Source organism: Athene noctua, chromosome Z, assembly GCF_965140245.1.
Source record: "Athene noctua chromosome Z, bAthNoc1.hap1.1, whole genome shotgun sequence".
Lineage (NCBI taxonomy): Eukaryota > Metazoa > Chordata > Aves > Strigiformes > Strigidae > Athene > Athene noctua.
Genome location: NC_134077.1, coordinates 25,106,988 through 25,134,084, shown reverse-complemented (window position 1 = coordinate 25,134,084; position 27,097 = coordinate 25,106,988). Strand labels below are relative to the sequence as shown.

General features: G+C 38.8%; 1 protein-coding gene across 7 annotated transcripts in view; it reads right to left on the bottom strand.

Annotated features, from left to right (window-relative positions):
• Window positions 1-27,097, bottom strand: part of MAST4 (microtubule associated serine/threonine kinase family member 4) — a 320,186-nt gene that overhangs the window by 58,048 nt on the left and 235,041 nt on the right. For 5 of the 7 annotated variants that reach the window (XM_074931942.1, XM_074931938.1, XM_074931940.1 and 2 more), the window contains 4 exons: window positions 21,623-21,711; window positions 9,223-9,292; window positions 6,049-6,069; window positions 5,236-5,314 (listed from right to left, as the gene is read on the bottom strand). In XM_074931942.1, the coding sequence (XP_074788043.1) occupies window positions 5,236-5,314; window positions 6,049-6,069; window positions 9,223-9,292; window positions 21,623-21,711 (259 nt within the window). The remainder of the gene's footprint in view (window positions 1-5,235; window positions 5,315-6,048; window positions 6,070-9,222; window positions 9,293-21,622; window positions 21,712-27,097) is intronic. The other 2 variants (XM_074931939.1, XM_074931941.1) reach the window with 1 other exon arrangement.

Sequence of the window (27,097 nt, the reverse complement as noted above, 5' to 3'; positions counted from 1 at the left end):
CGCAAGTATAAAGCTGCACTATATAAAGCAGTTCAGATGATCATACTATCATATTGTACTGTCTTCTATGCAGCACAGCTAGCTACCTGAGCTATGCTAAACGTTTGGAGGTAGAACTTGGAAACTACTTCCCTAAGCCTGATTTGGTGTCCTTGTAAAGAACAGATACACAGTCTAATGCAGTAACAACCAGCCTTGCTAATCTGGACTGGTAAGTGTAGACAGAGGAATGTTCTACTCTTTTTGGTACAAAACTAGTTTCCAAGATAGCTTGTTCACAGATATCCTTGTATGCTTGTACAAAGCTGTTTTGTACCATGCAGACAGACACTCCTTTTATTTTACCTGCAGAGAGGAAGAAGTCAAAAAAACTTGTAAATCTTTCTGGAGCTCTTCAGTCTCCAGCTGGCTTTTTCAAGACAAAAAGTTCCTTACAGAAGTCAATCTTCATGTGCACACTATTGTTCTCATCTGTCTTTTCACAGAGGACTCTAAGGCCCCTGCCTGGGTGCTCTGTTACAGGAAGACAACACACTAAGAGCTCCTTTGCTATATCATCCTTAGTGAGGGAATTCAATAAACTTTCATACTGTATAGACACTGCCCTACATTGCTATGGTCAGCATGTAATATCCAGGCTGGTAAGCACATAAACTAGACAGTCTTTGTAATTTTCTGGCAGTTTGTGTGGTAAAGGCTGAATATATCCTAATTCCTATGAACTCAAGAAAAGGTTATTTATCACACTAGATCTCATGAAGTCATACCTTAAAAGCAAAAAAGAAAACCCACTACTGGAAAAGGCTAAATCAGGCAGAACTGGTCTACATGAGAAGGCTATATCACATCAGAACAAATTAAATTTAGCAAGATTGCATTACCTTGCTTTGCTGCAGGCTAAGAAGCATGCACACCAAGAATTTACCACAGTTCACATGTCAGGTAGTAACTCGTCGAGTCACAGTAACTCATTTATGAAATTCATCCTTAGCACATTGCTATGCATAATTCAGCACACAGCATAGCTCTTTGTCTCACACTATGGCAGCTAGTTGCAGTTAACCTACAGCCATGCTCCATAAGATGAAAGATACTCTAGCACAGGGAGATTTCCTAATACTGACAGTCACATTGCTATTTCTATAGAATCAGACTACCCCTTCAGCTTCAGGGGATTCTGGAAAGACCAGGAAGACAACAATCAGTATCACACATTTTCTCATATAAGGTGTCACAGAGTGTAGATTGAACAGGATTAAAGTGAGAATCTTTCTTTCACTAACAACTCTAACTTGTATCAGGACCATTGCAGGCACAGTGAGTTTTCTTGGAGGTCTAAATTATGATCTCTGTACAAATTAAATTATCATAGAAAAACTCTTAAAAATTAGCCCTCTTGACATTCTAGAATAGCTGCTTGAAAAAGCATGTAAGAGTTAACATTTTTAATATGCACAACCACACTGCATCACAGCAACGCTTTCTTGTTCCTTCAACACAAAAGCAAATTTGCAGCCAGTACCAGCTAATGTAACCCTAAAGTTTCTTCCTCATCTCCTTATTCTATTTCCCCAGCCAAATAAATTTCCAGGACAATAATCTACTGAAAAAAAAAGCAACTAAGTATTCTTTCACTTTACCATTTTTATAGGCTTGCTCTCCTAGAAGACACACAATCATTTCAACTGCATCTCATAACTGGGAAGATCTGACCCAACTTGGCTAAAATATAACACACCAAGAATTTATTTTCAGTTGAATAATCTTAGCAGGAAATGTTTTCATTTAATTTCGGCTTTGTTGTGAGAACTGGAATATGTGGTACTTGCACCACTTCTAAACCCAAGAGCTTCCAGTAAATTGGTAACTCCATCAATCTCTACACTTTAATTATTAAAAAAAAATCCAAACAGGCTAACAAGCAATGATGAGCTACACTCATCTAAGCATAATCGTGATTACCAAAAATCTTTCTGCCCTGGCTTTGACTTTCACTTGCTTGTAAAGATCAAAGCTGTGCTCTACTCTGATGTGTAAAAACTGTTTCTGATCTCCAGTTGACATCTCTCTGCATTAACAGAATCTGATTTATCCAACACTGAAAAGGGACTGTTCTCTATGTACACTTTGGCTATTGTATGTGAAGTGGTCTCTCCTTGCCTCTAAGAATTGATAAGAATGTGGAGAAACAGGCTACACAGTGCTAGCTGTTTCAAATGCTGAAAAAGTACATGAAACCAATTAGGTGGGCACACTTCCAGTTTTCATTTTCTGTTTCATGTATATCATCTAGTGGGTAAAAAAATAAAGTGAAAAGCATCTCTACTAAGAAGCAAAGAAATAGTGGCTAGATTTTAAATTCAGAGTTTGTCCCAGTGTTTTTGCAGGGCTCTTCAGCAGTAGAGGATCTTGCGGGGGGGGGAACAAAGAAATGTATGACATGAATTGTCTACTGCTGGTTGCTTCTACAAAATTCCAACTTACTGGAAAAACAGGTTTCCTTCCACAAGCCAGAAACTGTTCAATGCTAGGGAAGGCATCTACTTTAATATTTATATAATGTGGTCTAAGTCAGGAAATAGAATTACCCATAGAGTTCTCATAGAAAAACTGGCTGCCCACGGCAGTCTGTTGGGTCAAGCACTGGCTGGCTGGATGGACCCAGAGAGTGGTGGTCAGTGGAGCTAAATCCAGCTGGCAGCCGGTCACAAGTGGTGTTCCTCAGGGCTCGGGGTTGGGACCATTTCTGTTCAACATCTTTATTGATGATCTTGGTAAGGACACAGAGTGTATCATCAGTACGTTCACAGCTGACACCAAGGTAAGCGGGAGTGTTGATCTGCATGAGGACAGGGAGGCTCTGCAGAGAGACTTGGATAGATTGGATCCGTGGGCCAATGTTAACGGGATGAGCTTCAACAAGGCCAAGTGCCAGGTCCTGCACTTGGGCCACAACAACCCCCTGCATGGCTACAGGCTTGGGGAGGTGTGGCTGGAGCTGTGTGGAAGAGAAGGATCTGGAGATTCTCATTGACAAGCAGCTGAACATGAGCCAGCAGTGTGCCCGGGTGGCCAAGAAAGCCAACAGCATCCTGGCTTGTATTAGAAATAGTGTGACCAGCAGAAGTGGGGATGTGACAGTCCCCCTGTGCTCTGCACTGGTGAGGCCACACCTGGAGTGTTGTGTCCAGCTTTGGGCACCTCAATACGAGAGAGATCTCGGGGTGCTGGAGCAAGTGCAGAGGAGGGCAACGAAGGTGGTGAAGGGCCTGGAGAAAAATCGTATGAGGAGAGACTGAAGGATCTGGGACTGTTTAGTTTGAGGAAGAGAAGGCTGAGGGAAGACCTCATCACTCGACAACTACCTGAAAGGACTTTGCAAAGAGGCTGGTGCTGGTCTCTTCTCACAGGTAATTAGTGACAGAACAAGAGAGAATGGCTTTAAACTCCAACAGGGGAGGTTCAGACAGGACATCAGGAAAAAATTTTTCACAGAAAGAGTGGTCAGACAGTGGAATAGGCTGCCCAGTGAGGGGCTGGAGTCACCATCCCTGGATGTGTTTAAGGGTCATTTAGACAAGATGCTGGGGGATACGGTGTAGAGGAGAACTTTGTAGAGTAGGGCTGATGGTTGGACTTGATGATTCCAAGGGTCTTTTCCAACCTGAATTATTCTGTGATTCTAAATATCAAGGGAGAACTCAACAACAGTCTATTACAGAAGATATCCAAGTCCATAAATGACAGTGATATATTTTTTCATAAGAAATGCAAAAATTATGTAAAAATGCTCCACATTCCAGGATGCATACAGTAGTTAGTAAACTTAAGTGGGAAAGAAGTATATGAACTAGAATTACCATTTTAAAATTAAAGATGTCAAGGAAAAAGCATATGAGTATGGACTGAAAATTAAAACTGTGTTTTGATATGTTTCTGACACAGCTTTTCATTTCCTTTCTAGCACAAGCCTGTTTTTCCTAACAGTGATGAGGTTGCTATGGCAATTACTTATTATCTGACATAACCTCCTTTACATCAATATATTTTAAGTAAAGAGCACAGCATATTTGATCTAGTTTTAACGAGCTGTGTATAAACATGAACTATGGAAAATGTTTAGGGAATTAATGCGAATCCAGGCAGTTTGATTGGCAAAAGTAAGATCTACACAAGAAAGCAAGCAGAGGTCAAAAAATCAGTGCTGCTGAGGAATATTTCCCAGGGGAAAAGAAAGCTCACTTAAATTGTAAAAGAAACAATTTTTAAACAAAACAGATATCGGGTGTCTAGTACTATTTATCATTCACACAACAGTATTTTTGTTAATGATATATCCCTAAAGGTAAAAACCAAGGCTAAAGATACAAAACAGTTTTTGAAGAGTCACAGCTGGATCTACAATGACCAAGCCCTTTAATGTAAAGATGTGTCAAAATGCCAGCTATCTGCTATTTCCAAAACAGGCTTCCTCCACAGCTCCTCAGTCTCTCAGATGTGGCTATCAGGTTGTAACATGACTCAGTGCTTCCTTTTCAGTATAGAGGTGTGCAAGGTGTGCAAAAGTACAGATCCATACTTCTCCCATTGCCTAGCTTGTAAGTATTGAAGCAGGATCTCATGCACTGCCATGGTGTACATCACAAGTCAGACAGTAAATGCATGGCAGGAGGGCTGATACAAGATCAGGCAGAAATTAACAAATTAGACATATATTTATTCTATTATGTATCCCAGAAGATTATTCTATTCTAATTATAGCCATCTAAAATGCTAAGTATCTAACCTGTTATAGGCTAGATGCAGTAACAACTCACTACTGCCAAAGAAAGAGACAGGCAAATGTGTGATTCATCCCATCTTAAGATAGTAGCCTAACCTAGGATGGATGAATCATGTCCTAGACTGTCTCTCTTTCTTTCCTGTTAGCAAGGCAGCCTCACTTCAGACTTGATACCTAGCTACCATATAGTTAAAATAAGGCAGTATGCCTCCCCTCCTGCTTCTCCACAGGTCAAAAGGGGGCAGTTAAACACTAGTCACTGACAGAAGGTATCTCTAAGCAAAGCATGCATTGCCTTAAGTTTTGTTCTATTTCTGTGAAGTAAAGCAGTTTCGTATCCCATATTAATTCACATTCTACCAACAGTAACAAAATCTACACTGCCTTCTCTTAAGGGAGGCAAGCTACATTAGATAAAAGAAATCTATCAGCACAGCAAAGTGGCTACTTACAGAAACAGTTGAACTGGGTGTATTTGTACCATAGCCAGAAGAAGGCAGAGAAGCCAAAGACCAGCGGCGACCATCAGTCCTGTTGTAAAACTGACGTTAGTCAAATGAACACTGTGGTATCCTAGTACAGAAACATCTATGGAAATATTATTATGTAAAAATGCATTTGAAAAACATGATACAAACAGGGTTTTTAATAAAGAATAAATTTTCACAATGTACCACAATAAACAATCATTTAGCAAAGATGATTTAGGCTTACAAATTTAATTTTTTTAGTATGTTTTTCTAGTTAAAAAAATCTATGAGATGGAACAACCAGAAAGTGAATGAACAGCTCCACAGAAGTGGTGTCTCACTCATAGAAAAAGAAATGGACCACAGGGAGTATACTCTCAGGTACATCAGATGAAAATTACTGAGAAGCAAATTAAACACTTGTGAACAAACGCAAGCCACAATGCTCTGAAACACAGAATAACCACCAGTCTGCTTGAAATACAAGGGTAGTGCTTTCTGAAGTGACATCAGTACAGGATACCAACAAACTAGCAGGCTAACGTCAAATAACTGCAAAGAATGATTAAGTAAAAACAAACTTGTTAGATGTTGGATATGTAAATTAAGAAAAACAATTTTGCAGCAAAATCATGCTCACTCAGAATAAAAAAAAATAAAAATCAGACCAAAACCAATTTCTATTTTTCACTGCTTGAGGTGAAACACACACAACATGGAATTTGAACATTCAAACTGACAAATCAAATAACAACTATGGGAACCATGTTTGGATTTTTGAGGAGGTACATTTACCTGTCATTTCGGTGCCCATGGCTGGAGTACAATAGTATCAAGTATGTTGAAAAAAGCAGAATAATACATAAATAACAAAACAGGACAAGTTTTTATTAGCAAACAGTATGATAGTGAGGGAAAGGAGGAAGGAGAATTGAAGCTCTGTTGCCAGGCAGTACAAAGATCATATCTCAAGTCTGATTTACCTAAGAAGTATAATTCCATAAAGAAGAATGGAAGTCATACCAAACCAGGAACCTTAAACCTCCTGATGCAGTTTCCCTACCCTTCAAGCTAACTGACTAAAAATACCTCCTTCTTTCTCTCCACACTAACACCTTATCTGCTACTCCCATTTATCCATCCATAAGCTACAAGCCAAGTCTCTAGGACTTTGAATACATACAGTTTGAGAAAAGAAATTACAGTATTCATTAGTGTTAAAATATAAAGAAAACATGTGTTAGAGGGCTGTGACTATATCAAAGACTGAACTCTGGAAAAAACTTCCTCCTTCTCCATATTTTTGCTTTTAATTCATTAATTCTCCTCCCTTCTCCCCTTCCCCCAGATATGCATGAGCTACCTCCAGATAAATGAACTATTCCAAAAGGAGTTTTTGCTACATTTTGGCTCAGCTGCACAAGTTAAGTATGTTCATATTTGAAAGAACAATAACTTGGAAGTTATTTAAAGATGGGTGAGACCCATATATTCTGCAGCTTTGAGACAAAGTACTTTCCTACTGAATAACTCATAATGAACAGAGGTCCTACATCACACAGCAATTCTCACACAGCAATTCCCACACAGAAGGGCCATCAAGGATCAGCATGGGATATCACAGAAAGTTATCTGGGAAGCAAAGGTGGGAGAATAGGAGGCACCCATAAGGGAAAAAGAGAAACATGGGTAGCAAGCCCCTACAGCATTTTCCCCTGGACTCTCATACACCACTTGTCCCTGCCCTACAGTGTGGTTCTAACCACTTCCCAGCAGCTCTGGAAAGCAGGATCTGTCACCTACCCATGGGCTTATATCGATGTTAGACTTATACATACCAGCGGAAGAGGCCTAAGCAGCGGTTACCAGAGGCACAGGCTATTCCTGGGCGTTGATCACCCACCAAATGTGGACAGCAAGAGGTGATACTTGTTCTGGAGGGGCCTGGGAAAGACAGCCTCCAGCCCCGTGCACCAACTGGCAGCATGGCAGAGGGTCACCTTTCTGCTGCTGCTGCTGTGTGGTGTGGCTAGCAGTTGATGAGAAACAGCTACGCTGGGAAACCCTCCTTTCTCACAGGAGGCTTCCAAACTATTTCCTTTGCCTTTCTCATACTTCCCCAGCTTTTTCATATCCTCACTGATTGGGGGGCAGTGAATGGAAAAGGAATATCCACACACCTATACCACCTCACCTATGCTCCTTCAACCTGGTCTATCACTCACACACACACACAGAGTCCTTTCCTTCCTTTGTATCATCATTTACAAAATGTAACAGAAAAGGCATAAATCCCTAAGTCTGAGAACTGCTCTCACTAACCACAGGTCATTTTACTACCAAAATACATCCTATCACAGGTTATATGACAACAACTACAACACAAATACCAAATTAAAAAGAAAATTTTACATTATTGCTGTTTGAAAGTGTCAAACATTTTCACTATAAACATAGAGTAAAATCAGTTCTCATAGAACAAAATCAGTTTCCATAGAAATATGCTCTAAAGAAGTTTCTTGAATCCCACTGAAGCAGTGAAATATTTGAAATCACAGAAAGTTCTTGTGTTAGCATTCCTTTACTTAAAGAATTTATTTAAAGCCTATTACAGGACTCTAAAAATGGTCCAAATCCAAATGAAACACTGGTGAATGATTAAGTTTTTTCCTCCTGAATTTTGAGGTCTGAAAAATAATGATTTAAACTTTCTGTTGATTATGGGTGGGAAAGGAAAACTACTTCCTGCCTGCTGTATTTCTAAGTAATGCTCAGTCTTTCACATCTGCTTTTTCCATTATAAGCTATTTCTGGATTTAAATAATCTTTCTAACAATATGCTCACAAACAAATGTAATCTATAAAGAGATAGTTTTCCTTTTTTTAAAGATACTATAAAGAGGAAGTAGGTTCAAAAGAAATACTCAACTTTAAGGTGCTGATTAGAAAAGTGACATCATATGCTGTTAGAAAGATTGACAATATCTACTGTCACAGCTGAATTAGATTCAGGTAAAAGAAATACACAAGTAAAGCGTTCTCCCCTTTTAAAGAGTGCTATGCCATTTCCTCACACTTACTTTTGAGAGCTTGTGTGTGCTACTTTATCAAACTCCAAAAATAAAGCGAGTAAAACTATAGCAGCAAGTGCTGTCTCACTGTAAATGCAACAGTTATGTGTCCGGCACTACTTAATGTCAAAGAAAGCCACAGCGTTCCAATTTAGTTTTCTTTATACATACTCTTGGGTGTATTTATCAGCTGTGCCTACCCTCCCATGCTTAGAGTTAATGAACATATTATTTGAGGTAGGCTGACAAGGTCTTACGTGATAGGGAACCACAGTGGCACAAACAAGCAGTCTCCCATGACATGCTATCAACTTTGGTTACAGTTAATAATAATTTACTTCACAGATCACTTAAAATTCACTTCTGATCTTCAAAAATTATACTAGTATTAATTAATCCTCAAACACTTCTATGACAGAGCTGACTGTCTCAGTGGTACAGATAGTGAAACTGGTCATGGTCAGGTATTAAAGGTATGGTGGCAACAGTATTGCTGCTGTCAAAATCAGGCCCCAAACTCAGGACCTCTATAATAGTGCTCTTACAAGTGATGCACTTCTTGCATTAAGGTAAAAAAAAAAGGAAAACAAAAAACCTAGATGTAGTTTAAAATTTCCCCATATCTCAACTGATGAGGAGATGGTGTCAGAATTGGATATATTACAATTAAGTCATTAAAAAAATTTTCATTTTTTTAAATTCAGAAAGGTATGACTGCATTGTGTCAATCCAGTACAACTCTGTTGTAACTGATATTTAGGAGAGTCTACACAGGTGAGATAACAGTTGACATTCTAAGTGATAGATTTAGATGTATTTCCAATCACCCTTAATATCTGGGTCCAACAACATCTCCTCTATGCAAAATGCATGCTGCATACTACAGACAACCTCTTACCTTCGTGCAAAAGAAAAGTGGGCTGAGGCACTGGGAGAAAAATTCCTAGGGCTATCCTGAGGACTGTTCCCTGTTGAGAGGGGGAGATATACAAAAAAATCATTAGGATTAAAAAAAAACACCCCAAAGAACCCTCTAAAAGATATTCAGACATACTAATCCAATGATTTGTGGAAAAAAAAACCAAACACAACTCCAACACAGCTATAAAGCAGGTATGCTTTCTCCAGTGCTGGGGTGCAAGGGAATTTCTCCACAAAGCTTGCACACCCCCAGCACATTTTACCAAAAACTTATAGCGTGTGGATATCCATATTCATTGGATTACATAACACAAACATAACATCTGCATGAGTAAGGCTGGCTTAGTTCGGAAGGCTGATGTCAACAGTTTATGTTCTCCTTGCACCTGCGCATTGCCTCCTGGTGTGCATCTTTGGGGGTCTTTGGGAGGAAGGCTCACAGTCTCTCTCATCTTGTTTTTTCCCCCGGAGCATGTACAGATTCTCTTGGCCCATTTCTTGAATAACAAGAGTGCTTTTCAGACAGTTTACTCATTCTATCTTAGATAAGAGAACCAATGTAACTTCTCCCATCCGTACATGGCTATCTTTACTCATTACCAAGATTCTAACTAGTTAGAGCACACCTGTTCCTCAAGGACAAAAGCATAATATTTTGCTGAACGTTACAGTTCCTGGTAGATTTTCACAGTGAACTGCTTTGTTTTGATGAACACAGTAGTCCTTGGTAAAATTCCACAGAACAGTCTGGGCAAGCAGGAGACTTAGCAATATTTTAAAAAAATACTATAAGTAATACTATAACCTGCTATAAGTAAGTAAGTCTCAAAGAAAGTAATCATTTCTCTGTATCACCAAGCACTTCCAAGCAGGTTAGAAACTGATTTCAGAATTTCCCACACAGTCCCTGAGAAAATAAACTCTGAAATAGAGTCTTATATCAACTCACATTTAATTTACATTCGATTTTTAGTTATTTGACTTCATAAGTCATAGAAAACCCTCTATATAGCCCTCTGAGAATTCTCAAATTAATTTGAGAATTAAAGTTTAAAAAAATAGTGTATTAGCTTGAAATAAACATATTTTTAATGTCGGGGTTTTTTTAAAATCACACAAAACATTTGAAAAATAGAAAAGTTATGATCAGTGTTATTTAGCCCTTGCATAAAGTCTCTACAGCATTTCCAGGGGACCTTTATTGTGATTTTTTCATTGTTCTTTTTTTTTCCTAGCTCCAAAACAAACAAGCAGACAAACCACACTGAATTAAAATTTTTTCCCTTAGTTCTATTAGACCAAGGCATGGAAAGGTGACCACCCTCTCTGATAGGCACACTGTGAACAGGTTGTAACTTCAGGGTCTGTTACTTCTTCATTTTAAAGCATGAGACCTCCTGCTGACCAGCATGAGCGCAGAAAGAAGGTAGTTGCTGAAAGCTGCTCCTGCCACCTCTGCGCCTCAGCACATGGCGCTAGAGGAGACACAATATCTGAAGAAGAAATAAAGATGATCTCTGGGAAAATATCCAAAAAACCAAACACACCAAAAGCTAAAAGGATTTGACTTAAAGTAGCAGTGGCATACATCTAGAAGTCAATCCTCCCTTAAATAGGGAACAGACTGCAACAACAATACATCAAAGAAACGTATTTGTTGTAGCATTTTATTTTTGGACATGAGATCACAACATTAAGCAACAGAAAAAAAAGATCCGATGTACACAGTTCGAATCAACATTTAGGTTTTGAAGAGAAAATTACTACCTACGTGTGAAAAGGCCAGTACAATATAATAAGTCATTGAAAGGACTTCAAGTGGCATTGATTTCTACTCAAATTTTTGAATTAACATTGCATTTATAGTGATGTCCTTAACAGATACTCTGTACAAGATAGTGTAATCCTGGATGCATTAGGTAGAAAACAGAGAACACATCCATCCCCCTGCCTTTTTTTGGATAGAAGTAGATTCAAGATGTTTTCTGAGCTGTGCTTAAATCTTACCTTCACAGCTGCTCTTCCCACAGCCCCAAGAGACAAGGATTCCACTCTCATTGGCCAATACCCACAACTTTTTTTGCCTGTTTATCACAGCTGAATTATGTCCTTCCAACTTTCCCTCCTCCCCCTCAAGATCCCAGCTACTTCATTATCCTTCAGACACTTCTGAGGGCAAAGATTATTTTCCCCTGAAGTTGGGGGGGGGGGGGGGGAGAGAGAAATTAAGGGACTGAAGCCACATGCATAGCATAGATTTCAGGCTTTATTTAGGGACCAACACAATTTATTCTTGTCCTTCATGAACTGCAAACATCGATTACTGAGAACAACAGTTCATTTAATTTAACAGCTAACTGGATTTCTTTTGCTACCAGAGCTTACTTTAAAAAACCTAAAAATGTAACAGTGTGCAGATAAAACATGGTCACAAACTTTAGCTACTGCACTAAAACAAATCAGCTGTAATTTGGAGCGTGCTGTGAACTTAGGCAAGAGGGGAAAAAGAGCTACCTTAAACTCTGGCAGAAAAGCAGAGAATTAGGCTTAAAGCAGCAATACATAAACACCTTTTGACAGGAAATAATTTGACAAACCAGCATATGGGGATTTGCAAACAAATTCCTGTCCTCCGATAGCTAATTTAAAGTTATATATGGATATATACATGTATTTAACACACATCAGGGACATGGCTAACTGTCCATTAGTTAGTCAGAACATACGTGTAAACTCCACAGAGAAGCAAAAAACTGTGGTGGAAGAATGTAGTAATTTTATAGCTATTGCAGTGTATTTGAGGAGACACAATGCTGCAAACTACTTCACTAGAATCAACAAAGATCACTTCCTTACAGACAAAACTTGAAGCAGTCAAAGTCTTACTCAGGAAGAGCATCAGATCCTGTTATTAGGAAAATCAATTTGCAAGCACTATTTCCAATTGCAAACAAGCCTTTAAAATAACAAAACTGGCAGAGCCATAATACCTGGATACTAAATCCTGTGGGTTTATGTAGATGTCTAAGAACTCAGACAAGCCTGGAAACAATGAAAATCAAAACCCCAAATGACTGGAGAAACAGTTAGTGCTATTACGGGTTTAAGGTGTGGTGTTCCAGAAAAGAAAGACAGGTTAGAAACAGAGTCCTGTACATGACCTTCATCCATCATAGCATTCACTCACCCATCTGCAAGTCAATACTTGGGAGACTTTCAGATAAAAACCAGTGCCAGTTAATTCCCTGTCCATATGTGCAGTGCTTGCTTTATTAGTCAAATCCCACTGTTCTTTGGGATCTGTTGGTTGCTGTGTTTTAGTCCTAGGGTATCTCTGTGCTGCTGAGATGACTGTTCGTGTTTCTGAGCTGGTAAAGTAAACCTGACTGGTGGTCAGGCATTAGGTAAGTAATTAACTCCAGTATACTCTGGGAGATACAATGAATAGGCAATCAACATGCCAAAACAATACTCCAGTCATGACAGCACACAGGGTAGCTCATTTTGCAAGCAGCTATTGTTAAGGAAACCATATCAAATAGTAAGTCACTTCAAAAGTCCTTCATCTCGGCCACAGAGGGAAGATGTTTTAAATCTTTTAAAAAGGCATATGTCACAATCACTGTATATTATTATTGTTTTTTTAATAGCTGTCTACTTACAAAATAAAGTTTCAGATGACTTTCTGTTAGTACTGACGGAATAACACATCAATGATGATTGCTACCCCAAATTCCTGATGAACCAAAGACAAATCCATCTTAAAATCTTGAGGTCATTATTTGATGGTGTTTTAAAATTAATCACAGTACATCAGCACCACACTAATACAATACAACAACTGGTTATACGTTTCTGTGTGTCAGTTTACTTGGTGATGAACCCATGCTGCAAAATAAACACACAAGAAACGATTCACCAACAGTTACAGGTCTGATTTTTATACCGTAACAGAGACAGACAGCAGAACACACAGTTGAGCAGCAGAATCAATTTGAATACTTCTGCAGGTGCTTTCCACTGAGATCCACTCAGAAGTGAGGAGCTCAAGCTATTTCAAAACCTGGATTAATTATGCTTCACACCAGCAAACAACTTTCCCCAGTAACCAAAAGGAAGGTTTGCATGCTTCTTAAATCCATCCCATCTGCCAGGGTACTTTTGCATGTTCTGAACACTACTTAAAATACTGCCAGTGCTACGTTTTAATTGAATTTGATATAAGTCAGTTGTATCAGCATATAACTTACCAGTTAGACTAGTAAAGATGCTCTGAAATTGCTGTAACAGTTTTACTTTACCCAAAAGCAAGAAAAAAAGTTTTATTTTAGCAAAATCATTTCTATTATTCTACATGTGACAAGTCAGAGTAATTTAAATAGTGTTATTTTCCTTTCTGTAAATATCAGTTTTCTTTGAAAAAACAATATTCAGAACCCTGCTTTAGTCTTTAGCTTTTAGCATTCTCACATTTCACCATGAAAACACACTAAGCCTTCTTTCATTTACAAACCTAGTCCTCCCTTCCCCAAAATCCCGTCGACAGAGACTGCAGCTAAAGCAGAATGGCACAGAAGCTGCATATGAGATTCTTCTCTGCTTCAAATACACTGTGTTAAGACAGTACTCATCACTTACCTCGGACAAAAACCACAGGATTACAGTTAAAAATCCCAGGAAGCTAACTCTAAATTTGATGCACACACACAAATGTCTCCAGTGTGATTGAAAGCCTAACACAAGTAAAATATATGGTGCAAACAGCTTTATTCACTGCTATATTTCAGTGTAGCTAGCTCAAGTATGCCTATCAAACAAAATCATCTGATGCAAGCAGTAAGTTCTAATGTAGTAAAAGCAGAATACTAGCAGTCAGAACTCTAATAGTGTCTGCCTAGAAAGGTCTAGGCAGACCTAAAAAATCCTAAAGTATTATAAGCGGAGGTAAGACCTCCTTGGCCTTAAATTTTGCTTTAGGCAATTGCACCACGTAATCCCATTCATAAATTTATTTAATCCAACAGGAAAGGTCACGTTTGTCCCTGCCATACTTAGTGGACTACCTTCAGGAGCCCTCATGTTCTGGTATATATGGCCAGAATGTGTTTCTCTTCCCATTCCACAACGACAACACCTCTGACTGATTTAGATATCAACACAGGCTTTTCAATCTTCCTGTTGCTAAGGCAAGCAATAGTCCTACAGTTTTATGCATAAAATTCTATGCCACCAGCTTTTGTCCCCCTGTGATCCCATCTGAACATGTATGACTATAAAAGCATGCAGTATTCCAGATGAAATCTAACAAGGACATTGTACAGTGGCACAAAATCTTCTCAAATTCAATTGAAAATTACTTCCTTTATGCATCTTCAGAAATTTGATTTTAAAAGCTACCCTAGATTGGTCCTTGTAAACATTTCTGTTATTGGTCCTCCAGCACAAAATGCTGCATGCTGTATGTAATCTCATACTTTTTTATTTCAGTCCTCAAGATCATTTTTAGTCACTTCAACAATGCTGTTTCATACTGGATGTCTTCCAAATTTCTATCAGCTAAAGTAATTTTATGCTGATATATATCAATTATGAAAAGATAAAATAGGTTTGGCCACAAAACCAAAACCTGAGAAGTCTACTGATAAACTCCACTTCATAATATTCCTCATTTTAGCAAAACTCCCCTCTTCTCTTTAAACAATTTCCTACTTATCTTGCAATTCTTGTCCTGGTATCTGTCATCTTAGTGGCACCACATGAAATATTTATTAAAATACAGACATGTCAAGATTTACAGCATTGCTCCTAAGAGCTAAATCTTGTTCCTACAGCAAATACAATTAAACAGCACCACATGTGACTATTAATCATTAGGGGTTAGTATCACCCACAGGAACAATCTCCAGTGACTACTAAGGTGGAGACACCTGAATGCCCTGACTTGCTGAGATTACAATCACTCACTTTGCAGGCTGGGTGGTGCAAATGACCTACCTACACAGCAGCAGGCAGTCAGCTGGCAAAACCCATTAATGACCAGGGCACCAGATGTTGTCCAAGCTGATGCTGCAACCTTTCGCTTCCCACAATTCTGAACGCACCCACAGTTCATGCAAAAAATAAAAGGATATTTCAGCAAGTTAACAGCTTCCAGCCCAGATACTAAAAGCAAAGGATGTTCAAAGCACTAACCTAAGACAGTCACTAATAATGATGAAGGTTTGAACCCCAAGAAATGACCTCATATGGATTTGTTTTCTATCTTCATAAGGAAGACTAAGTAGTGAAAGCTGGTATTATTCTTGAAATCTTTCCTGATCTTTATACATATGCACAAGGCATAGTGGGAGACTTCAGCTGCAAACTAAAATCTGACTTTCAACCAACACAAATTATCTATGCAGGTAGCTACATGTCCTGCATAGAGGAAAAGGGCACTATATGTATTATATTAGTAATTAATGTGTATAACATATTATATATCTACTGCATACACCACCTTTTTTACTATCCATTTATAACCTTCATTCTCAGACCTTATACCTCTGTGTGCTCACAAGCCCTGGACTACTTACTGCTCTGGTAATGCTTTACTATAGCCCATGAGCCTTCATGGTTACTGTCGCTTACAAATGAATTTGCCCCTTCTTTGACAGGTGCTACTCATGCACTATTCCACCCTACACAATATACCTACTTCATCAGTGTTGTGCTGCCACACTTGTCTTCCTCCCCACCCTCCATCCCACCACATGAATCTGAGAATGACTGAGATGGTACGGCTAACAAATAAAAAACTTCAGTAAGTATTTGGTGTTTGTTCAGGTCAGCTTGCATCTACAAAGATTAACAAGACTCCTGTGTACAAACAATCCTTTATTATCCCCAGAGGAAACAATGGAGATTGGGGAAGGGGAGAAATTTGCCAGAGACCTCAGAGTTTCTCATATGGGGCAATTATCATCATCCTAAACTTGGGCCACTGGTCCTCCTCAGAATGTCTATCTAAACTAAAGAACAGCCGGTGCCTTCAGTTCAGATTGTAATCTAGAAAAGAAACAAGACTACAAGGAAGAATGTGTGTATAAAATGCACCTTGAAGAATTATGATTATGTTCAAGAAGCTTTTATTCTAAAATAGACCAATACTGCATAGACCCCATTTGTTTAGGCTATCTCCAATCCAGATTGTTATGGCTACCTAGTAGCAGCCTGAGCTCTTCAGGAGGTCTGAAGTAATGGGCATGTCATTTTCCAGTAGCAGCCAGACCTCCAAATGATTGCTCTGCAGATATCAAAGATGAAAACATTTCTGAGCAAAGCCAAAGATACTGGCATGAGTGCTAACACAGTGCACTCTGACTAAGAGAGCTCCACCTTGAGATTCATAACATGACTTCACACATCTTGCTTCAGTTGACAGAGGATGCATAGCACTCCTACTGTCAGAGATGTAAGATCTCGGGGTGAAAAAAAACAGGTAGCTTAAACTAGTAGTCCAAATAAAACTCACCTCAGGTGTGCAATGCAAGCAAATGTAACCAAGTATGCATTTTGCCTGTTCTCCCAACAAGCAATGAATTCACATATAAGGGAACAAGTTTGTAGACAGGGTGTCCTACAAGGTATGAAAATACTGACTTCATGTAGCTCCGAGGCACTGAATTCCTAAACAACTCCAATACTCTTATTAGGACTATAGAAAAAGGGTCCAGGATAACACTGAAGATTATCAAGATGATAGTTAATAGAAATTGATCCTGGGTGGATTTTGAAGAGTCTGACAATCTTGATTCCCTTCATCAAAGGGATAGGGACCTGCAATACAACTAAGATGGCATAAACATGAAGTTAAGAACCTAGTTCACTTAAATAACAGCATCTAACAGAACTATTTTTAGTAAGAGCAACAGCAGGTTCTCCCCAGATGGCTGGAGTACCCTGACAGTAGGTAGTACGGCAGTGAGATACAGTACTCCAAGAGAAACAGATCTGGCAGAAAAGCTTTAATAGTATGAAACCGAAAGCTAAAATAGGTTTAAAAAGGCATGAGCAATCAGGGTCATGCATAATCTAACCATCTTTCCATCTGATTTACTCAAACCACAGTAGGTCATGTCCTTTATTCTCCTGTTTCATGGAATCAGGAAGGTGCCTCACAAGGAACCTTCGGGCACTTCCTTTCCAAAACCAAAGCAAAGTGACTTCAGAGTATGTCCAAGACCTTGAAAGTGGCCTCAGATTTCCCTTCCAATCTCTCACCTTGAAACAAATGTAACTGTTCTTAAAACTGTGTCAGAAGACAGGCCATGGCTGATGCCAGCCTGACGTATCAAGCCTGAATTCAGTTAACTTTCCAACACATGAGGACAGTAGCATGTAATCTTGCAGCATGTGGACAAAAATAATTGAATATCATGATTTCTGGCCTAAAATGTATACATCACTATGTCTAAGCATATTAAAGTTAAGTCCCAAACTTGTGTTTCCAATCACATTTGAAAGAGGACCACAAGACAAGGCTTCTTGAGCCAGGACCAGCTGTCTTGGCAGATGAGCATGTTCTGACTCTCTATGCTAAAACCAGCTCATCTTCCTACTGAAGTACTACAGTACCTGTAAAGCACTACCTCTCCTCGCTCCAGAACCGGAAGAAAATTCTGTGTTTTGAAGAAGGTTCTTGAGGTCCCCAGGAAATGGGGAAGGCAAGAGAGGGGACTAGAGCATAGTAAAATGAACTCTCAGAGCACACATTTTCACCTTTGCTTTTGACTTTTTAAGTCTCACAGAAGCATGTTAGGCTTCTTCTAAAAGGGGAAGCGGGGTAATGAAGACAGACACAATAGAAACAAAGAGGAGAAAAGTGAAAAGAGAATGGCTCTCAATACATTTATAAAGATGCTGCGAAGATGAAACAAGACTGAAGAAGCCAGGAAAGCGGACAGCCTGGGTTTGCTGCAACCTCTCTTCCTCCTACACTCAGGAGGACTGCTGCACAGAACTGAGTGAGAAAAGAATGACCCATCAAAAGGTGTGATGTGAAAGAGCTAAATGTTTCTAAGGACAAGCGGGATTGAAAGAGTTCTCAGTAGCTCAGGTTTTCAGCTCTATCATCAGTTAGACTCAGCCTCCTGAAAGGCAGATCCAAGGATCAATCTTTTTCTTTGACAGCCCAGCAGCAAACAACCATACCACGTTGCATGAAGCTGGTAGCATCCAAGCAGCCTAATCTGTTGCACCTGCACTCACCTGGGCAGATTCCTTGCACAAAACCAAACTCTGACAACATGCAAGAAAAACTGTACTCGAAAAGGATCTCTCCAGTGTCCTCCATATTCTGCATAATCTTACTATGATGTATTTGCCAAAGATGCATGTTATTGCAATGTTTCGGTCACGGATAGTTGTGGTGGGTTGACCCTGTCTGCCTCCAGGTGCCGACCAAAGCCACTCTGTCACTCCCCCACCTTCTTCACTGATCTTGGCATCTGCAGAGCTGTTTCTTTCATATATTCTCACTCCTCTCTTCTGGCTACAACTTCCTGTTGCTCAGGGTTTTTTCCCCTTCCTGGATATGTTATCACAGAAGTTCTATCACTGTTGCTGATGGGCTCAGCCTTGTCCAGCAGTGGGTCTCTCTTGGAGCTGGCTGGCATTGGCTCTGTCAGACACAGTGGAAGCTTCTAGCAGCTTCTCACAGAAACTACCCTTGTAGCACCCCAACTAGCAAAGCCTTGCCACACATACCCAATACAACAGTCTAGGGAATAAAACCTGTTTTCAGAGAATGTGAGCACTAATACTTTGCTGCACATTTAGCTTGCTCCATCCTCCTCCAGGATTGGAAACTATTTTACTTCCCTCTCCATCTTCTGCTCCCATTATTTTCTCCATCAACAGCAAACACTAATATTAAAGATGTGAAGGTATGGATCATCTCCAGTCCCTTTGAAACTTGGCGCTTATAGTACATGCTCCTGGCAGAAGGTCTGGTGCAGGTTGTAAACCACTTCAGATTTCAAGAACTTTTCTAGTAGAATCACCATTCCCAGCTACTTCCCAGACACAGTCAAAAAAGATCTAGCTGGACAGGAGATAATACCAGGTTCTCTCACTGGAGTTAAAGAGGCCTCGCTGACTTGGGAGTAATCCCTCCCAGCCAAGGACTGCCAAAAGAAATAAAACCAGCAGGCTGTACAGCACACGCTGTCTCTTGTCACATCCCTTGCTGCATTTTGCAAGAAACCAGGGGTCCAGTACAGGCCACTACAGGGAGCAAGAGGTGAGTTGAGTGTGCAGATGCCAGTGCCAGGTAAGACCTGGTGGCTTTGACAACACAACAACACAGCAACACTAAAAAAATCACAACGTTATTTTTAAGGTTACCAAAGGTTTATATATGTTAAACACTTGACACACTGAACTCCTACCATATATGTAGATGAAAATTCATAACTTATGTGACTTTGCTGTGTTTTTAAACATGAAATTTGCATCTTTATTTGTGTGAGTTAAGATGACATTCAGTGACTCAAACTACAAATTAAAAAAAAAAAAAAATTTTGCCTACCAAGTCAATTCCGGGCAGTGTTTAATTGATCACTAGACAAAGCAGAAAACCTGTCAAGAGTGACTCTGAGCATACTTTAACTTAACTTCAAATTGTCCCTTTGGGGGACTAGTCTAGGCACACTAGCCAGCTGGGCTAGGGGCCAATGACTACGTGAATATTTACTGAAATCAACTATACATAAAAGCAAGCTAATAATAGAGTCAACCATAAGCATGCAAATTTTCATCACATATGACATTTCCTAGTGCTGCTGAAGTGTTTGGTACACATACCTTTGGAGAACGTATCAGCATTAAGAGAACCTACTGTACCCAGGGTAACTGAAGAAGTTGTCAAATAACAGCAACAGGTTTTTGAATACACAATACATACATCTAAGAAAAAGAACAGCTTACACTTAACCTGTCTTAATCCTTATAGTATCAGTTTTTCACCTTCAGAGACACTTACAAACAGCTGTGACCATCAGCAATATCATTTCCCTTTTATGGTTTGAGGAATCAATTCAAAAAGATGAAGCAACTTGCTGAAAGGAGTCCACTGCCAGAAAGGAACTATCCAGCATTTACCAAATACACAACCTGTATTCAAGTCCCACATAACATGTGCTGGTCACTCCATATTTCTGAAGCCTGTTTAGGCACTGTTGGTCTAAGCCATCAGTTTCCAAATGGGTGGGTATGCTGCTCGTAGTAGTAGACATGGTAGTTCTGACAGCAAGCGTTGCTATTGTTTTCATCAAGTCAGCACAGCACAACTAAAACCTCTTTCTATAGTGACCACAGATACCCTGTTCCAAATGTCAATTCTGCATTTGGGGGACCCAGAGAGGGATTCCAAACATTCCAACATTTTTCAGTTTTAAATTAGTCTGCACCATGGTTTTCTTTGTTTCTTTTAAAGGCTCTGCTGCCTTGAACTCTTCACAAATGTTCATGTTGTCTGGATTTCTAGTTGCAATAGCCTGCTGCTCAGAGTGAAAACCACCACCATTTTTTCTCTAATGTTGTTTCCACAAGGACACTGAGGATGCCTTACTAAATTCACCATCCTCTTCAAAAATTCAGCTGAAACTTCGCACCTTCTCTTTTAGCATCCAAGAACAGTTTCCCAAGGTGTTCAGTGTCACTGCCTACACAAGGATTGACTGTGGGACTTTAGTCTTGGCATGTAGTTACAGTCAACACCCAAAAACCATGAAGAGTAAATAAACCTTTGAGGAAATGTGTTTTGATATGCTAAAAATCTTCTTTTTTAAAGTGAAGACAATCATTATCAATAAAATTTATGGACATTCATTCAATCTTTAATGCTCTTGGATGCTTTAGAAGTGCAACAAAATGATCATCAACTTATTGCTCTGTAAAGTGAAGCACTGAAATTCCAGTGATAAGCCTAACATCACAAATCCTAAGGAGAAAAAGCACTAGGAATGGAATGTAATACACTACTCACCTTCTCCACTATCTTTACCATGTATGCAAGCTATTTTACACTTTTTTCACACTGAACTAGGCCCAGAAAGGGATGGGCGGGGCATACGGATAGAGAAAATGCATCAGAATGTAAGGTGGGGAAATAAAAATAGCTACATGATTCATGTTAGGTATTTCTGGACTGCTTCTCACCATAACATAGGATTTATGGATGTAAACAGAAGTTTGGATGAAATGATATGCAACTTTTTGCTATTGCAAACAGCATAACGACGACTAGTGGGATAGGAAATTTATCTGTTTTTCTTTCCTCATACAGACATTTTAAGAATTTAATAATAGCAGTAGTAGTGTAGATACAAAATCACCTGCATGTGCTGAGAGTGGCGAATGAGGCCGAGGCAGAGCTGGAGACTGGCCATTGCCCATCAAACTCTTCCTGTTGCTTGTTCTACAACTGTGGGCAAAAAGAGAGTAAAGACATTAGAATTAGAAATACAGCATGTACCACATATGGACATTTTGAGATTCTGTTACTTTGTTCCTTCACTTCTCAGTCTCCTATTAAAAAAAAAAAAAATCACAGCTATTGTTTTTGTAGGCATGTCCAGGAAGTCTACGATCATACTGGATAATGGCAAAGACAGCAGTTTCCAAAGAAAATGCACCATGGATACTTTTCAAGCTTGCAGGTTTGAGGTTCTGTGCAACAACCACGATTCCCCTGCGGAGTCATTTACAGAATGTTCTTCCCCAAGTGCTGCTTGTTTCTCTGCCATACATGTTTTGTAATACATAAAAATATACAAGCATAATATGAAAAACAGTCTCAAGCTTAGAATCACCATTCAGTGAGTGTTTAAACCTATTTTGTTGCATGAACCGTAGCTCCAAATCACATGCCACAAAGAGCAATGATTTATCAATCTGAGAATGATACAATAACTATAAATCTAATTATTGAGATAAATTTCACATCTGTGCCTTTTGTCAATGGAACAGATGATGCCTGAGAAGATGAATGCATTTTTTTACTCATACATTTTTCATCTGCAAAGCCACTAATTTCCCATATCGCAAGATCATTAGGCAAGATAAATAGTAAATTAACATAACTATTAGACTTGGGAAAGAAGACATTTTTCTTAAATACATCGTAGGGCTTTTAAATATTTGTTGGCAGAAGTGCTGCTTTTTTTTCCCTCTTTCAACTATAATGCATATTCTCACAAGCATGAAACCCCAACACTGCAGACTTTCATATACAAGGAAAATAGTATCTTGAAGTCAAAGAGACTGTAACTTGTGTATAAACTTAAGTGCATATACTAATATTTTTCTCCACTGCAATCACATTTTTTTTTTCCTGTAAAGTTTTAGGAAAACTCAAAACCACTAGAAGGGGAAAAATTCACACATAAAACCATTTGATTAACATTGCAGGTTCCAGTGGAAGCAGATTCATATCCTATTTGTAGATGTCTCCAAAGATTAATTTTGTAACATTACGACCTCTATGTAACAGCCAGAAAGCAAGAGTGATTAGTCTTGATACGGTACAAATTGAATATAATGCAAAAGAAGGGGTGGAGTTTAATAGCATAAAGAGCTAAGTAAGACAGACTCAAAAAATAGGCCAAAGTAATACCGAAATGAAGGAAAATAAAAAGCAAAACAAAGGCAGAGGAAATGTTGAGTATGAAAGCAGTATAGAAGATACCTGCAATATGCAGAAAAGTCAAACACTAAGACAAGTTGCCCTTGAAAAATGTTTTGTGAAGCAGCAAGAACACTATTCCCAACTGTTTAACGGGTTATTGCAAAGTTCATTTGCATGAATTGCCCAATGAATTGCCACATCACTTTATTACAATCAAACAATTAGTTCCCATGAGTATATCCTTATTATTACAAATCTATATAAGAAAAGAAAGCATGAAATGATTGCAAGATTCACATTTAGAGCACTGAAAATGTCAAAACAGACAAACACTGCAATTTCTAAGCTGAACAAACAAAAACTTTTTAAAATGTGAAATTATCTGCACGTGTTTTTAGGAATCCATCTAGATTAAGATCAGCTTTCTACAAGTATTTTTAACACACCCAGCACTTAATCTGCATTTTAAATTATGGAACTTGAGCAAATATTCCATTAGACAACATTTTCAAAGTCATATTGTTTCTCCCCATCTCTACATTTTGTCCAGCTGAGGAGACATATTCAATTCTTCTCTTACATAAGCATGGTCCAAATCATTCCTCTCGGCTTCATGCAGTGTCACTGTATTTTTGGTAACTTTTCTCGTATCATATTAAGACATGCCTCACTTTATTGCTATGCTTGTTTTTAAAAGCTTGAATAATTGTTCCTTTACAATTCTCCAATCTAAAACTGAACCCAGTAGAAACTTTTGGTATTCATTAGACATTTGTGAAGGGACACACAGATTGCATCTATCCACAGTAATGTGATGATGTCCCTACAGCATCTGTGATACAGGCTGGGGTTAAAAGAACCCATTACATGGCTTTAAAGCAGCTTTGTATGGCTCAAGTCTGGGACCTAAATGATCACCACACTTCTCATAAGGAGGGAATACATTTTAATCATTTAATCCCTGGAAAGGATTTGTTCTCATCAAAACAAACATTACTTTCAAGAAATTCTAGGCATCCTTCACTGATTTTTCTACAAAAGGTGATTCCAGATACAGGTTTATCAGTATCATTTGCCCTTATCTGCAGAAAGCGAGAGTTTTACTACTTTTACCAGAATTTCCTATGTAAATAAATTTTCCTTGTATTCACTCATCAGAATTAAAACTTCACATTCTTCAGGTGAAGTTACTGCAACACCTTTCACAAATCATTAAAGATACCTAATCCAAGTTACCTTGATTTTTGGGGGAAGTTATTTTCAAGAATTACTTCTGGGGAATATGATGGCATTATCACTGTCATACATAGCGAAGAAAACTTTCCCCCAGTTGCCATTAAAAAAAAAAAAATCTCTGCTATTTGCTCAGATGTGGCTGCAGCTATATAATTTATCTTTTATCACATTCAAATGAAATGTGTTATTGAGAAATATTAAATAAAAAATATGAAGTCTCTGTCTTATCATTAAGGTAAGATGCAACACAATGCATGGAAGGATAAATCTATCCTAGAGCTCTTCACAAAGATTTTGAAACCCTGTTAACTATCCTGTACAATCTGAAACACAACTCCTTCCCCAGAATAATGCTATTACAGAAAAGGCTCTTTGTGGGTGGGGAAAAAAAAAAAGTCTTCAGGGAACCCTGAAAGATGATCTAAGCTGCTGGAACATTGCAAATGAGAAGCAGGGTCACACTAAGGAAGCATCAAAGCATTACTTACTGAACAGTATTTAGTCTTCAAACAGCAATCTTCCAATACAAAACAAGCTCAGAAGCTAGAGCCATTCTACAGACAAAATAGTTTTTCCTAGATCTCTGAACACATCAGAAGTAACTTTCCCCATCTATTGTCTTCACAAAACTAATCTTCTCCCATTCAGATGTGACAAGATAAACCAACTGATAAGAGGCAGCCCTGAAAGAAAACCTCTTTGTCTGAAGGAAAGTTAGTTATAGCAGTGCAGGAACAATCTACAGGGATTGCAATTTAGGGAAACATAAACCTTGGTAAACCTCAAAATGCAATTCCCTAAGCCTTGAATTTCACATTGTGATCAGGTTGCATGACACAGAGGAGAGGCTAGCAAGCCAGGCAGCAAGCAGATATACCACATTAGCACACTGAAAACAATGAGAAAGAAAATCATCTTTTTCCAAGGAGAACAGAGCAGGGGAGAAACAAAATAACCCAGTCATGTTCAACAGTAATTAAATATTGGAGTGCACCCAAAATTTGAACAAAATAGAAAGTTCACATTTTTTGCCCTCTGTCATCTTCTCTGCCCAAGATGATCCTTCCTGGACTTTAGTCTGTTGCCCACAACTTAAAGTGACATTCCTAGATGACTACCTATGTGGAAGTAGTTGGACTTACATTGCATCAGCAGTGCCCTGGACTACTGGCACTGTTCCTTACCTTGGAATACAATTTATGATTTCCAATTTGGTTTCCAAATCCTTGACAGACATGTTCTGTCTTACCTCCGGCTCTCTGCCACTCACTGATGCTCCTGCTCCTACCCACTCACACCTCTCCTTGTTATTCTGACTGCTCACCATATCTCACTGCTGGGGAATTCCTCCTTCATCCCAGCTCCAGAACCAGTCTCAACACGCTAACCTCCGAGTCACTTCTCCAGCTGCTACAGATGATCAACATTTCCAGTGAAAAGTACTCATGATATAGCAAATAGCTGCCACTGCATAGAAAGTGCTTTGTGTTCAACTTTGTTAATGACAAAGCAAGGGTGAACTACAGCTGCTCTAAAATGCAATCCAGTTGCATAAAACTTGATTACCTTGCTCCTTAAATAGCCACAATTCATCCTTTATCAGGCGAAAGCCATTTGGGCAGAGGTGATGGGAACTCCTAGACTGAAATCAGCAAAGCACAAGAGTATGGCCATTAAAACAGAGCTACACTCCACAAGCTCTTGGAAACACTAAATAGAGTACAAAGTCGAAGCAGAAATACAGTTCTAGTTCACAGGCGGTACTTCATCCAGAGGTGAAATATTACATGCAAGTTTCCTGACAGAGTAATCAAGAGATGACAAAAATTGTGAAAGGTATGAATGAAATGGAAGTTTCTTCCTCAGAACATGGACTAATATGTGAGCAAATTACTGGTGGTAAAGGTTAATTACCCCTTTTTTTTTTAAAAAAAAAAGTATAGAAAGAAGGTTATATTGACAGAGATTAACACTTGCCATGCTGTACATGGGAAATTTGGCATCTGCTTTAATAATTTATAATGATTTTATTTCAACATCCTCAATTAATATTTTACAGTTGTAATTAAGATGGATTTGGACCCTAAGCTATTATTATGACAGTTCACCACCTTTCACAGGCTACGCTGAGCACAGCGCTACTCTGCAACACAGCTTCTTAATTTTATTAATATAATACAGTGGTTTAGTGGAGGCTAAGATTAGAAGGGGACTCCTATTTTAAAAGAGAGGCTGCAAACAAGGTGCTTTATTTACTAATACAAGTGCAGAGAAGTTAAGCTATTGCCATACCCAGAATGCAAAGCCTGACAGTGTAGACACAAGAGAGAAGACTAATGCAAGACCAGCACTCCCATAAAGGCTCTAGGCATAGAAAAGGTTGTTACAATTTCTCCGGTGTTAAAACTGCATTGCTGAAAACAACCTCAGGAAGAACATGCTGTGCCTAACAAGACTTGAGAGGTGGCTACTTTGTTTATACAGGAAAGTTAAATTTAAGTTATATTTCAGTTATATTTAACTTCTTATGAAACTAACTAACCTATGACTTCATAGTTTATTATCTTCATGAACACTGAAGAGACAACAGTACACATAGCACTGACTTAAAAAAATTCTAACATTTAAAGTGAGGAATTTAGCTTGTTTGTCTTTTTTCTGGTTTTGTTCTTAAAGAAAAAGACTACTTTTGCATTAAGCAGCAGTTTGGTGAGTATTATTACCAAGCTCTCCAGAACCCAGGCAAGTTCTGTGGCACATCAACCTGAACAAATGCAAAAACCAGCTGACACAAAGAAATGGCACACACTGGCAGCAGCTTTCTTGTTAAAGGAGCCTTTAAGCTTGTATACGATGAAGCATCTCCTCATCTATAGAAGGTCAAGTAACACATGGCCTGCAATTAATGGTAGCTTCACACCTATATCACTTTATAAAAGAAAATTAA